Source organism: Corapipo altera, unplaced genomic scaffold (assembly GCF_003945725.1).
Source record: "Corapipo altera isolate COAL_440 unplaced genomic scaffold, ASM394572v1 45, whole genome shotgun sequence".
In the NCBI taxonomy this organism is placed as follows: domain Eukaryota; kingdom Metazoa; phylum Chordata; class Aves; order Passeriformes; family Pipridae; genus Corapipo; species Corapipo altera.
Genome location: NW_020884877.1, coordinates 16,341,014 through 16,354,228, shown reverse-complemented (window position 1 = coordinate 16,354,228; position 13,215 = coordinate 16,341,014). Strand labels below are relative to the sequence as shown.

The 13,215-nt window shown below is 37.0% G+C and overlaps 1 protein-coding gene across 3 annotated transcripts in view; it reads right to left on the bottom strand.

The window, feature by feature from the left end:
• Nucleotides 1–13,215, bottom strand: part of COBLL1 (cordon-bleu WH2 repeat protein like 1) — a 76,982-nt gene that overhangs the window by 26,523 nt on the left and 37,244 nt on the right. For all 3 annotated transcript variants that reach the window (XM_027637037.1, XM_027637038.1, XM_027637039.1), the window contains exons 2-4: nucleotides 8,938–9,117; nucleotides 2,337–2,538; nucleotides 1,191–1,419 (exon numbers count right to left, since the gene is read on the bottom strand). In XM_027637037.1, coding sequence (XP_027492838.1) covers nucleotides 1,191–1,419; nucleotides 2,337–2,538; nucleotides 8,938–9,117 — 611 coding nt within the window. The remainder of the gene's footprint in view (nucleotides 1–1,190; nucleotides 1,420–2,336; nucleotides 2,539–8,937; nucleotides 9,118–13,215) is intronic.

Sequence of the window (13,215 nt, the reverse complement as noted above, 5' to 3'; positions counted from 1 at the left end):
TGTATTAAGAACTGAAGAATATCTAAATTTCCTAGTAGGGCACTGCCAATATATGTCCTTGTATGCCATCCTAAGGATTTCTGGCTGTTGATACAAATGAGGCACAAGTCATATTGTGCAAAATGCAGCTTTGCCAGTCTGTAAATGAAAGCAGTAGGTAACCAGACAACAAACCAGACAATGCACTATGGGCACATGTAGTCAAAGTAATATGTTTAGACAACTTAAAATACGTTGTTTTCCACTGGGGAAGAGAGATGTTTCATTTTTGTTTTCTCTACAGAAAATGGACACATTGCCAAATCTGTCACTCTGACCTTTAGGAAGTAACTGAGAGAACTCTTAAAACTGTAACCATCAAAGAGTAACATTACCATAATTAGGTAAAAAGAGGGGTAAAGACACAAACAAAACCCCAACAAACCCCCAGGTTTTAGAGCAGAAATAAAGTGAAACAAATACAATAGTGGTCAAAACCCGGAGTCAATCAATACTACTGCTTTCCACATTGAGGTAAAATTTCCTGTAAGAAATGTCTAAAACAGATCAAACCACACTGTACAGAATTTTTAATCATAGTACAATAAATCTGTCATGAAAAACAGAGCTGTCCAGCTGAAATTAAAACCTGGACTAGGAATGTCTGTACAAAGATTAGGAAGTTCGTTCATTCTGCCTGTTGGACCGCAATTAAAAAGACCATTATTATTCCTTCACAACCTATAAAATTAGCAAGCAGCACTCAGAAATATACATAAACACCATCAGAATATTCTAACGCTTTTAAAATTTTAAGTAGTTTTAAAGCAAAACTCATTTTCTCTAATGTTTCTGTTCGTTTTAGGTTATCACGATCTTATGTCTATGAGCTAAGGGAAACAGAATGTTGTTGCATTTTTTGTGGAAGGTGTGAGGGAAGGAAAAAAAAAGCTTTGCTTCTAGTGAGGATTTGTACTCAGCTACCTTTGTTGCTACTTAACACTTGCTTAGAAAATAAAACTTCTATACAGCACTTCCAAAAGTCCAGGTAAACCTGTCTCAGTTTCAAGTTTGTGGAAGACTAATGAAATATATATTAAATTGCTAGAAAATAATTTCTTCATAAGTAAAAAAACCCAATTAAATGTATACATTATTAAAATATTAAGCAAATATCTTTTATATAATTGCAATTTAGAAAAGTATCTTACCTCGACTGATATCCATGGCATATAGTTCTCTTAGTCCAAGGTCATTAAGAGATTTTGTCACATCAAGGGGTTCTTGAGACTGGTAATTCTTCAACAGCAGAGTGTGTGAAGGATCAAACTCACATTTGCTACAGATAATTGGTATGAGTTCTTGAAGGGGTGAATGTGGACTAACTCTTACGACTGTCTTCTGTGTCTTCTTGTAGTTTATCACTACCCTTACCGTTTGCTAAAGAGAAGAAAATTCCAATAAATACCAGCACAAATTCTGAATGAACTGGCATTTTTACAACAGCCTCAGAGTAACCACAGGAACTCCACTTATGGCCAACTTCACCAATCTTATAGGTTCAGAATCACTGCATGAGAAACTAAGAACTATTTTGGTATTCCCTGTAATGCAAGGAAAAGACACGTGAAGCAGTCTGCTTCTCCTTAGCACCTGCCATGTGCCTGTGCAGCAGGGTATGCCTGGGGTGAGGTGCCCTGTGAGGTTATATTAGGAGCTGCAGAAGTCTGGTGATGAGCCAGGAGTGAGTGTGTGCACACGTGTAGAAGGAAGGTAAAAGTGCAGGAGAAGAGCACTTCTGGCCCCCTGCTCAGTGCTTTAGATAAATTACAGTATTCTTCTATACAGCAGAAGGACAAAGTTGGAAGGAAAGATTTAGGCAACAACCAGAAGTTGGTTTAGTACTTCTAAAACTTTCTGCCTTCTTAAGAATATATAAATAAAGCCAAGTAACAAGAGAGTACAGTATGCATTAAAGGAAAATGAACATACAGTCAGAAGGGCACATATATCACAGCATGACAGATTGTACAAGATGTTGATTTTCAGTCTGTGGAAGGCTGTACTCAGCCACACTTCATCTGCAGAAATTTTCAAAATGACAGTAGGGTGGAGAATTTCAAATAAGATTGTAATATTTCCTTCTTTTGGCAGCAAAGACATTTGCTGCAACAAATTCAAATATATTTTACCTAAGAGGAGGTTATCAAGAACATAGAGCGAAGCATTTCCCAGAGCTGCAAGGTGAGAGGATGAGACAACAGGAAAAGCTGAAACAAGAGGCCGAGCTACCAGCTCAACATGTTGAATACAACAGTGACTCTAATTTCTCAATATGCTTTAACTTTAGTTCTCACCTCTGGTATAACTGGAGCAGGTTTCTTCTTATCTATTTGTTTTGGCTTTAAAATCACCTTTTCCACTTCAAGCATTCCCACTGGCGTGTTGGGTTTGAATTTAATCTGGCTACTTTCTGCTGATACCAACTCTATAGTATAACTTGATGGATTTAAATGATACTGTGCACAGAGAAAGACCAGCAAGTCCATCATCGGCTTCCTGTAAAAGACATATGGAATTGTCACAACAGGTGACAATTAAGCAGGTTATAACAATAACATGCTGCTAAACATTTGATAACATGCTGCTAAACATTTAATTTAGCTCATCCCTTCTCTTCCATGACTAAATAATTACTGCCAGGCACCAATTCTAAATATCTTCAAGATTTAAAAAAATAAAGTTAAAAAGAAAAAAGTCAACCCTCCAAAAAACCACTAAAAGGACCAATTTGCACAAAAGTATGCCAAGTGCTTGAGCAAAGGGGGAAATTTTTGTTTGCGTGAAGCAAAGCTTTCCTGAGGTCAACAGGGACATGTGGATTAGCCACCTCATTTGACATTTAGTGGGAACTTTAACAGTTGTGATAAATGCCCTGCTATTCATTAAGAACAGTTCTCTCCTGAAGCTTGAAATTTTTATATTTGTTCAGAGTTACAAGGGCCTTTATTTTCAGAAAGTCCCTTGTATGAAGGGATGAGAATGAGCTTTTTGGAAGGAGCAGGAGAAATAAGGTTTGAGGAAGTCACCTTTTCAAGGACGTTTTGCATTAGGGATCCTAAAATTCTCTAGGTGTTTAGTACAGACAGAGGGAAAGAAGCTAAATGACAATATAGTGGGTGGATACAATTTCTTGAGAAGCTCTGTGTGATGTATCAGATGTCCTTTCCACAATGAAGCCTGGCAAACTGAATTTGTCATATGTAGTCAGTAATTTTATGTCCTTGTTCTCACAGTGCTCAAGGAAGAACATGCAGAACGGCATATGAAGACATGCTGAGCATTTCCAGTTGCTACTGAAATAAATTTATTGAATTGTACTTTAAAAAGAAGTGTCATAAATGTTTAAATAAACCAAAGGTAAGGACAGTATACTAACTTTGCATGTTACAGCAACTGAATAAGGTTATAGTACTATCAGATCATTCCTCAGTAATTTTTTTTGAGTTGGGTAACCATCTGTAAGGACAGTTTCTTTTTCACATTCTCTGTATCTCTCAGTTACAGCTACAAACACAGAAATCCATCACCTGCTCTGTCTTACAAGTACATTATGAAAATAATTTAAAAGTCTGTGAAGCAATGAAACGGTATGTTGAAAAGAATGCTGAAGTGTCTATGAGAAAATTAATACAGGGTTTGGTTGGTATGGCTTTATCAGAAATCTTAAACTCTAGATGTAATCTCATAACAGATGCAAGTATCCTGGTAGCATAGCCAAATGTGGAAATAGAGAGCTCCTACAAAGAGGACTCAGGCCAAGCAGAATTCTAGATAACAAAGAACATGAATACGTTTATTAAGTAGAAAGTTAAAACAGACTTTTCCTATTATACAGTTCTGTAAAAAGAATTAAGAATGTCTCAATGTTAGAAATTACTGTGAACACTGAATTTTTCCTCCCTTTAGTTTACCCTAGAATATCATTCCTGTTTTCACTTCGTCTTTGAGACCAAGTGTTCCTTAAGCAAACTGTCTTCTCATCTCTGGCAGCAGGGCTGGACTCTCTGGTGCACATGCTGCACTTCCAGAAGATGGAAACTGGAAGCTGACAGATATAGATACTGCAGACATATTTTTTCCAGAGGAAAGCCTGCTTTAGGGGCAGAAGAACATTTGCCTCAGGAGACAAAGGCAGAAGGAACAATAAGACAAAACAAAACATACAGGAATCATACTCCAATGTATCAAAACTAGTTATCAGATGGTTTGAAGAGGTACAGAAGAATGTAATATATTCCCATGCTTTCATTTGGATGATATATATAGTAGTCTGAGGAATACCATGCCAAATAGCTACTTCTCCCTCTTCACATAGTTAAACCAGAAAGTTTATTTCAATTCATTTCCTGCTAAAAGAAAGAAGGAGGAACTGCTCTATTTCTTGTACTTCTAATCCCTAATAAAACAAATACATCCATCCCACCCTAAAAAAGGGCTGCAAATGCAAATCATATCATTCCCCCATCTCACTGGGGGCTGGGCACAGCCAGGGAGGAGAGAGCCAGAGGTGACTGCAGATACTACTTGTGCAGTGACCTTTGTGGTTATCAGCATATCCAATAAGCTACCCATTACTTTCTTTCTGGTGCATTTTTATACACTGACTAGCTTTAAAAGCTGCTCTTCAGTTATTGGAGAACAGTAAGAACACCAAAGATGACCAGTGTGAGAATTCCCAAGCAAAGATCACAGAAAGTCATCCTACAGAAATTCACCACAGTGACAGGGGCAAACCCTCACATTAACCAGTGACACAAGAAGTGACAGAATGATAAGTGAGAAACAGCTGCTCACAAACAAGAGAGGTACATGCAAATTAGTACATGAGAACAGTGATTTAGTGCAACTTTAATTTCCATTGGTACTTCCAGAAATGACCTGCTTGACTGGAAGATGATGGACTTTAAGTACCCCCATCCTCCAGTGGAGGCCAAGAAGTCTTCAATGACTGCTTTAGAAAGGTACTCCTACGGTGGTACAAAAATCAAGCTTTTCTTGTAATCACATCCTCCGAAACTTGTAAAACTATTTTTGCTAAAACCTTCAAGGACTGTAGATAGGAGAATACATCTATCACAATAAATTTAACAGCTTCCATAATTAATATTTAGTAAAATGCCAGAAAGTGGCCATCAGCTGCCTCAGACTACATCATCACTTTGTCCTGCTTTATCTAATTTCAGTAAAATACTTATTTTCAACTTAACTTCATTAAGTTATTTAAGTTCTGGAAATCTCTGATTTTAAATATATTTACATATATTTACACCCCTTCATCTCTCATCCATTTTCCTCTGGTTATTCCTACCTGACCAAATAACAATAAAAAGTGTCTAAAAGCAGCCTCTCATTACATAACATAGTTAAAGGATGAACCTTTACCAGAATGTATCAAACCATGTTATGTTTGTGATCAAGGGTATAAAGGTGTACCTTCAAATACCGAATCAAGTGTTTAAAGGAAAAACTGCATCAAACTTCCACACTCCCTTCCAAAAACAAGGGTTAGAAACTTGCTACTTAAAAAAAAAACCAAAAAACTTGAACTAAGCACCACTGAACAAAGAAAATAGTTTAATCACCAAAAGTATTCCTAGGTAGGGATGGAATATTAAAAAAAAAAAAAAAGAGAGAGAGAGAGAAGAAACCTACACACACTGTGGTTTGCTATAGATCTCCAACTACTTAATTACTGTGGCTTCATGGTCTTCCTTGAAAAAAATATTTACTAATCCTATTCGCTAAAGAGAAAAAGACATTTGTTGTTATGGAGAACAAGAAAACCCACCAAAACTCCCAGAATTTGTTACAAATAAATTTAAGTACAACAGGTTTAGAAAAGTAGGGCAACACCACAAAGCTTGTTATTCAGTAGGTAGTTATACAGAGTAAACCAACAGTTTATTAATGACTGAAAATACTCCAGAATGGATCAAATGAAAACTCACAAAGGACTCATATTAAACAAATTCAGCAAAGCTAAGGTCTCCCTAAAAGGCATCTGAAACTGAAGTCCTGAACACACTACCCTGCAAAACTGTTTGACACACTGTTTCCAAATTAAATGACTGTCACTATCACACTGGCCCTTGAAATTGCCAAGTTAATTTACTGATGCATACAACTGAAACTAATTACCCAATTTCAAGAAAACTTTCTCAAACTCTGCATTTCTTCCCTGTGGGAAACAAAAAAACTAAATTAAAATGATTAGGCTGCTAAAAAAAATAGGTTTTAAGTTGGTTTGTTTTTTTTTCTTCTTTGGCTGCTGAAAATTCTCCAGTCATATGCTGTAAAATGACTCTGAAAAACATTCCAATTAAAAAAAAAAAAACCAAACAACTTCACTCATTTCTCTATTCCTGTCTCAGAACAGTGTACCTTCACTTCCTCCCACTCATTGCTCTTACCATGTTTGGGGGGGGGGGGGGGGGGGGGGGGGAGGTTGGTCATTGTTTTGAGATAACTGTTTGCCTGGATCCCCCTCCAGGAATTCTGATGTTAGGAGAGTGCACACATCACTGTCAGATTCTGAAGAGCTGAACTGAATCCCTGTTGCAAACTACCACAAAGTATAAATTGGTGTTGAGGTTTAAATAAGAGAATCCACCCATGCCTGAAGTTTCAGAACGAGGGATGAGTTATTTCAGTTCTCCTTCTTTTTCTCAGTCTTTCACTTCAGTTATTTGACATCAACACAAGAATCAAATATTCTTCTATCTTGTAATCTTTCTGCCTAAAATTCCTTCTGAATTTCATTCCAATCCTCTTTTGCTTACTCATACATACTCAAGATTTTGATCTCTGTAACACCTTGCTTTGTGCTGCATAGCTCATGCTATCCACTATGCCAAAGCAGAGAGAGCAAACCAACTCAACTTTATCTGAACTAGAGAAGTTTCTTCTAGTGGACTATAGAATTTGAACAAATGGCTGTTCAAACTCACCATTTTGCTTTTTCTAGTACAAGATTTAAAAGGTATTCTCTCCTCAGGACATTTGAAGCTGCTCATCTCCAGTTATGAACAGAAAAGAGACAAATTACCAATTTGTCTGTTTATGTCATTTCTAGAGGGATCTTGCCTATTTTTTCACAAAATATGACTATCAAGAGAGAGCAAAGCTAGACTAAACAATAGTTTCAAATAAGTTTCACAGTGGACTGCAAGTCCTGCATAGTATCTCCTGTCATTCCGAGTGAGCTTAGCAGTGCTAATATTGGCTCTTATTTGCAAGAGAGAGATTTATGAACTCAATCACATCCAGTATCTGGATTGAAAAATCCCTGTAACTGCGGGATAATAAAACTGATTGGGAAACATATGCACTTCCTGATAAGCCTGTGAGGCCTGTCTTGAACACTGAGTAATTATACACAATGTAATCTGACCAAGTGAAGATACATGCAACACTCCTTCCCAGCACTTTGTTCTGAGCAAAGCATGAGGGAAGGCCACAGTACTCATCAGTGTGGACAAAGGGAGAGAAAAGAAGAAAGAGAAGTTCCTGACAGTGTACACATGGCATCTCACCTTTAAGAAATTTTAAAAACAAAGGAAGGTACTGTATTTCCAGACTCCAACATTCCTTGTCAACATGCTGGCAAGAACACCATAAAGCATCAGGTAGTCTCTAATTATTTCAGAAAATTTCTTCTGGGAAATAAAATCTCAGATATAAGTTATCCTGAAAACCACACAGAGTCAAGGGGAGGTGTAAAAAAAAACCCACAGAAGTTCATCCACTGCAGCTCTGGTGAACAAGCTCACATTTGATGCCTAAGCAATGACCTTATGAACTCTAGCAAATGACACAGTGTACAAACTGACTCGAGCCAGACTTTATCTCTCATTAAGAAGTGAAGTAGGTATAACCACACATTTACATCACCTGGTTTGAATGAATAAGTAAGTAAATCAATCTTCTTGCTTTCAGTAGCAAAGACATGGTGATACACTAATACAAGCACAATACACAAACAGGTTTGTTTATTACAGCTTAGGATAGCAACAAACTAGCATCTGAGTTGCTGTGATCCATACACAGCCTTGAATACCAGCCTCCTTAGTAGACCTGCTATGATAATTAACACAACATTTTAAGTCCCAGGATTTATGATTTCAACCTAACAGTAAATGTTTTATCTGGGAAAATTCAGTGCATCATACAAAACAGTATTTTATAGAGATTTGTAGTGACCAGAAAAAACAAGAGTTATGGCTACACGTCCTGAGGGGTGCCACACAGAATTTCTGAATCTCAAAAAAACATTCTTCCCAAAAGGTAGATAAATGTATAAAGTAGATGTTTCCATATCTACCCAAAATCATAGTAGAATAACAGAATCGTTTCATTTGAAAACGATCTTTAAGATCATCGAATCCAGTCATTAACCCAGCACTGTGAAGTCCACCCCTAAACCATGTCCTTAAGTACCATATCTTCATGTCTTTTAAATACCTCCAGGGATGGCGACTCAACCACTTCTGAGCCACCTGTTCAAATGCTTCATAATCCTTACCATAAGCTAATTTTTCTTAATATCCAGTCTAAACCTCCTCTGGCACAACCTGAGGCCATTTCTTCTTATCCTATCATTTGTTGCTTTGAAGCAGAGACTGACCACAACCTCACTATAACCTCCTTTCAGGTAGTTGTAGAGAGAGAAAAGGTCCCCCCTGAGACTTTTTTCCAGGGTAAACAACCTCAGCTCCCTCAGCCACTCCTCATAAGACCTGTGATCTAGACCCTTCACAAGCTTCGCTGCTCTTTGGATGCACTTTATTCTCAGGCTTACTTAACTCAAGTATTTTACCAAGTGATTAAAACCTGGATGAAGGTTGAAGTAAACTTGAGAAAGAAAAAAAAATTAAACAAAAATTCTGTGTAACATACCTCCCGTTAACTGTAGTGTACTTGATCACATCTCCTGGCAGGACCACTGATAGTTCAATATCTTTATCGATTACGTTCTCTTTCTGTTCCATGATGAGGTTGGTTGACTCTATGCTACCAAATGGAGAAACAGCACTGGGTGTTGCTTCAGAAGGAGGAAGTGGTGCTTTAGATTTTCTTCTGAAATAAATGGATAAAAATTAAAAGTTAATTATGTATTTATACATATGATTCCATATTGACAAACTAACAATTCTCAAAACAGGAATGAATCACACTTTATCCACAAAGAAAAAAAAGAAAAAGAAAAAAGAATAGGCCAATAAACATCAAGCCCAAACCAAGAGTTTTTTATATGTACCTTGAAAAAAATAAATAAGTTACTTTTTCTACGTCCCTTGCATTATGCAAAGAACCCTAATTGTGTATTCTCCGAACAGATTTACTGGATTAGTATAAACAGAAATATTGTACTATGCAGTATGAACCCAAATTGCAGTGCCAGTGTACTTAATATAGAATAGATATGGGAGGAAATAGTGATACTTTTCCTCCCAAAATTTTTCTTTTTATTATTAAAATTATTCAAAGAAATCCTACAAGCTCCACATTATTTACCTCTATACAGTAATAAAATAACAGTATAACCAATTCTACTGTGTTGTAATATTTATTGACATTTCAGTCACAATCTGCTTTCACATATTCTCATCTACGCTGATTTCCTGTTTTAATTATCTTGATACCTTTCCCCATCTTAGTGACTAGCCAGTGTACTCTTGAATGCAAAGAGTGATCACTAAATAAGTTTCACTTTAAAAAAAAATCCAAAACAGCACAAAAGGAAAACTCTCTACATCTCTTAATATATTTATGTTACAGTAAATTCTGAAGGCAGCACTCTTGTGTCCTACAACATAATAGTTTCCATATAGTCCACTATATGGAAAAGATACTATTATTAAGAATTTTACCGTTAGAAACAAAATCAAACCACAGTGAAGACGCATTACCTCATGAGACCTTTTTAATTTCTTATAAGCATTCTTTTAAAAAGCTTGAATGGAGCCACATTCACAGAAAGTTAATATATTTCAAACATAATACACAAAGTTTCCAAAAATACACTTGTCATTTAGATTCTGGAGCTGTACCAAAGTTTGTTTACTTTAAACCTAACAAAAGAAATTAACTTCTATAATTGTCTGTCAGAATTAAAACAAAGGATCTAGCGTACAACAATTAGAAACACACATCTTTCTTGGGAAAACAAAGTTTAAAGTCACTCACAGTGAAGAGCAAACAAGGTCCAGAGCAGCATTGCAAAAAACGACTGAGTACTGAGACTTCACATGACTGACCTGTTGCTGAAAGTGCTTAGAGTTTTGAACTTCAGAACTCCGTGCTGAATAATTAACTATTCACAGCCCCTCAGAGCTAATCGAGAGCACTCACAGGCCTCCCAACACACTGAATGAGGATCCGCATTCAAAATTTATACCACTACTCTGTTAATGTTTTAAATTAGTTTGGTGTGCTCCACATACAATTAAAGACGTGCAACATGTACCGAAAATTTAACTTTGGTCTCTAAAGCAGCTTGCCTGTGTTGTTTCAGGCTTATGCAAACATTGTAAAAAGCATGAATCGAATTTCTTTTTACTCCTCCCCAACTTCCTTAGAGTTATTTTGTATGATTTTTAGCTTTCGCATAACTGCTAAATATAAATTATTAGCTAATACAGAGCATCAATACAACTATTAAAAAGAAATAAAACCCCCGGAACATAAAAACTCACCCTACAACATCAATAAAAAAAAAAAAACCCAAACCCAAAGTGAACCAATACTGCTTGTCCCCTTCTTTACTCTTTCTCACATCTTTAAGTGACTTCAAATGACTGTCAAAAGGTATTTATCACAACTGAACTCAGAATTTAATCTTTGAAGAAGTGTCACAGAGAGACTTGTTTGCAAATGCTGGTAGTCTCTATTTTCCATTGAGCAGATAAATGCAATTTTATCACTGGAACTCTACTATTACTAGAGAGTGCTTAATGACACACAGCAATAAATGCATGGTACACATCAGAAATATGGCTTTACTCATACAGTGTCTAACTTACACTGCAGAGAGCTAAAAACTGACCAAATATTCTTATCAAAACATGTGTGCAACAGCTGGAGAGATGAAGCTCCATGCATTTATAAAGAACACATACACACATGAGGTCAGGCAGTCTAATAAGATTGCTGAAGCCTCACATCCCCCACTGTAGAGCCTGGTGCCCCACCCATCTCTAGCACATCCGCATGAGCTTTATGATTAGTTATGCTTATGTCTTCCACCCCAGACAAAGGAGGAAAAATCCCCAAGTGTACTTTCTCAGAAGTCACACCAACTGTCTGGCAACCTCTTATTAAACAACAGGGATTTCAATGCTTTCGTTTTCTGTTTCCAGATAGCATGTCTCTTTTAACTTCCCTTCTCACCAATTCTCCCATCTCTCCTCCTTAGCCCAAAGTATTTGCATTTGGTCTTACAGCTTTCTCATTATTTGAGTTTGTCTCTCTACCTTCCCAGAGCAGCAGCTGCCTGACAGGTAGGCTGGGCTGCACTCCCAGCCCCAGAGCTGGTACCAAGATAGCAAGAACAATTCAAGTGACCATGATTACATATACGGGTGATGGTGGAAATACACTTGTGCAGGGACAGTTTTAACCTACAAACCCCCTCCTCTCCCTATTTTGCAATTCAAGAAGCTGACACAGGTGGTTTTCTCACCAAGGCATCCTCCACACATCACTTTATTCAAACACCAAAAGTAACTCCAAGTCTACACTATAATTTCAAATACCTCTCCATCATAAACAACAAACAAAAGCCTGGTTCTCTCTTGCTTCTTCACCTTTACCAGGTACTCAGCAAACCGGGAGAGCCATTGATTTGTAATGATTTTGTTAAAAAGACAGAGTTGTTAAGCTAGTTTCTTCTCCTGATAAGGGAACCCATTATTTTTAGTAAGACAAAATACAATCGTAACACAGAGAATAATTCCCAGTCATATGAAAACAACACTTCAGAAGCCAGAAAAAAAGTGTTCAGTAAATAGTCTCACTGACATCACCTTTCATGTTCAGATAGCTTCCAGATGTTCTAGGACCTAAGCAGACCTGTTCTAATTTTCAAAGTAAACCTTAGAAGAAGTTAGAACAACTAAAAACCTGCTATTAATTTTCATGGCTACTACAGAATTAAAGGAAAGCTGCAGGAAGAATCAAAGTGCAGTTTATTTAGCTACAACAAAGAGGAAGTTAAAAGAGAAATTTTAATCGAATGAGGCCACAACTCACAATAAGAACTCCTCTGGGAATTGTGCTGCAGTATCCTACACAATGTGGGTCCTCACTCATTCCTTGTCCCCAGGGGTCCCAGCCCCATCAACTGCCTGACCATACCTACACTAGACATTCAAATTGCCCAGTCTCAACTCTGTAAGGGATGTGCTCCCCACTGTTTATAATCAGATAAACAATCACAGCGACATATTATCTTCTATGTAAATCTTCTCTAAACAACTGCTTAAGACAAAACAGAAAAATAAAAAAATAATTAAAGGTTCTTCCTAGTCCTGGAAAAGGCAGCCAGAGAAACACCCACAATGCTCTCACAGGGACCCATATAAGGTGGTGCAGCCTGGGCAGAGTTTCTATTTCCCTTGTTACCAGAGCACCTGGAGGCCACTGTTTATGCCAAGTCTTTGAGCTGGCCCTCATCTTGAAGAGATTATATTGTTCTCCAGAGAACTGATTCACATCTCTTAGAAAGTCACATTTCTGAAGTCCCACCTGCAATTCCTGCCTGTCTTTTTGACAGAATACAATTCCTATATTAAAGAATTCCTTCAGCCAAATGCAGATAGAAGACATTAAAAACAGTACATCTTTTTAAATCAAATGCAAGGCCACAAAGTCAATATTTTATCTGCTTCAGATCCCACTTCTACAGAATAAAGTGTCATTGCTATATCTCAACAGCTTTGCTGCTTGCCAAAAAAAATTAAAAAAAGTCAGTGATCTGAATGTGTGGAAGCCCTTTTTAAAATAAAGGTCTGACAGTAAATAAATAATGCATCTATTTATTTGATTTTAAAAAAATTCCTGTTGTTAGAAAGTTACAAACACTATATTTTTAACTATCAGTAACTAGAAAAAGGCATTATAAAATAATGAGAAATACTTGAACTGACAGTGACCTGGATATCCCAGTTGTCACCA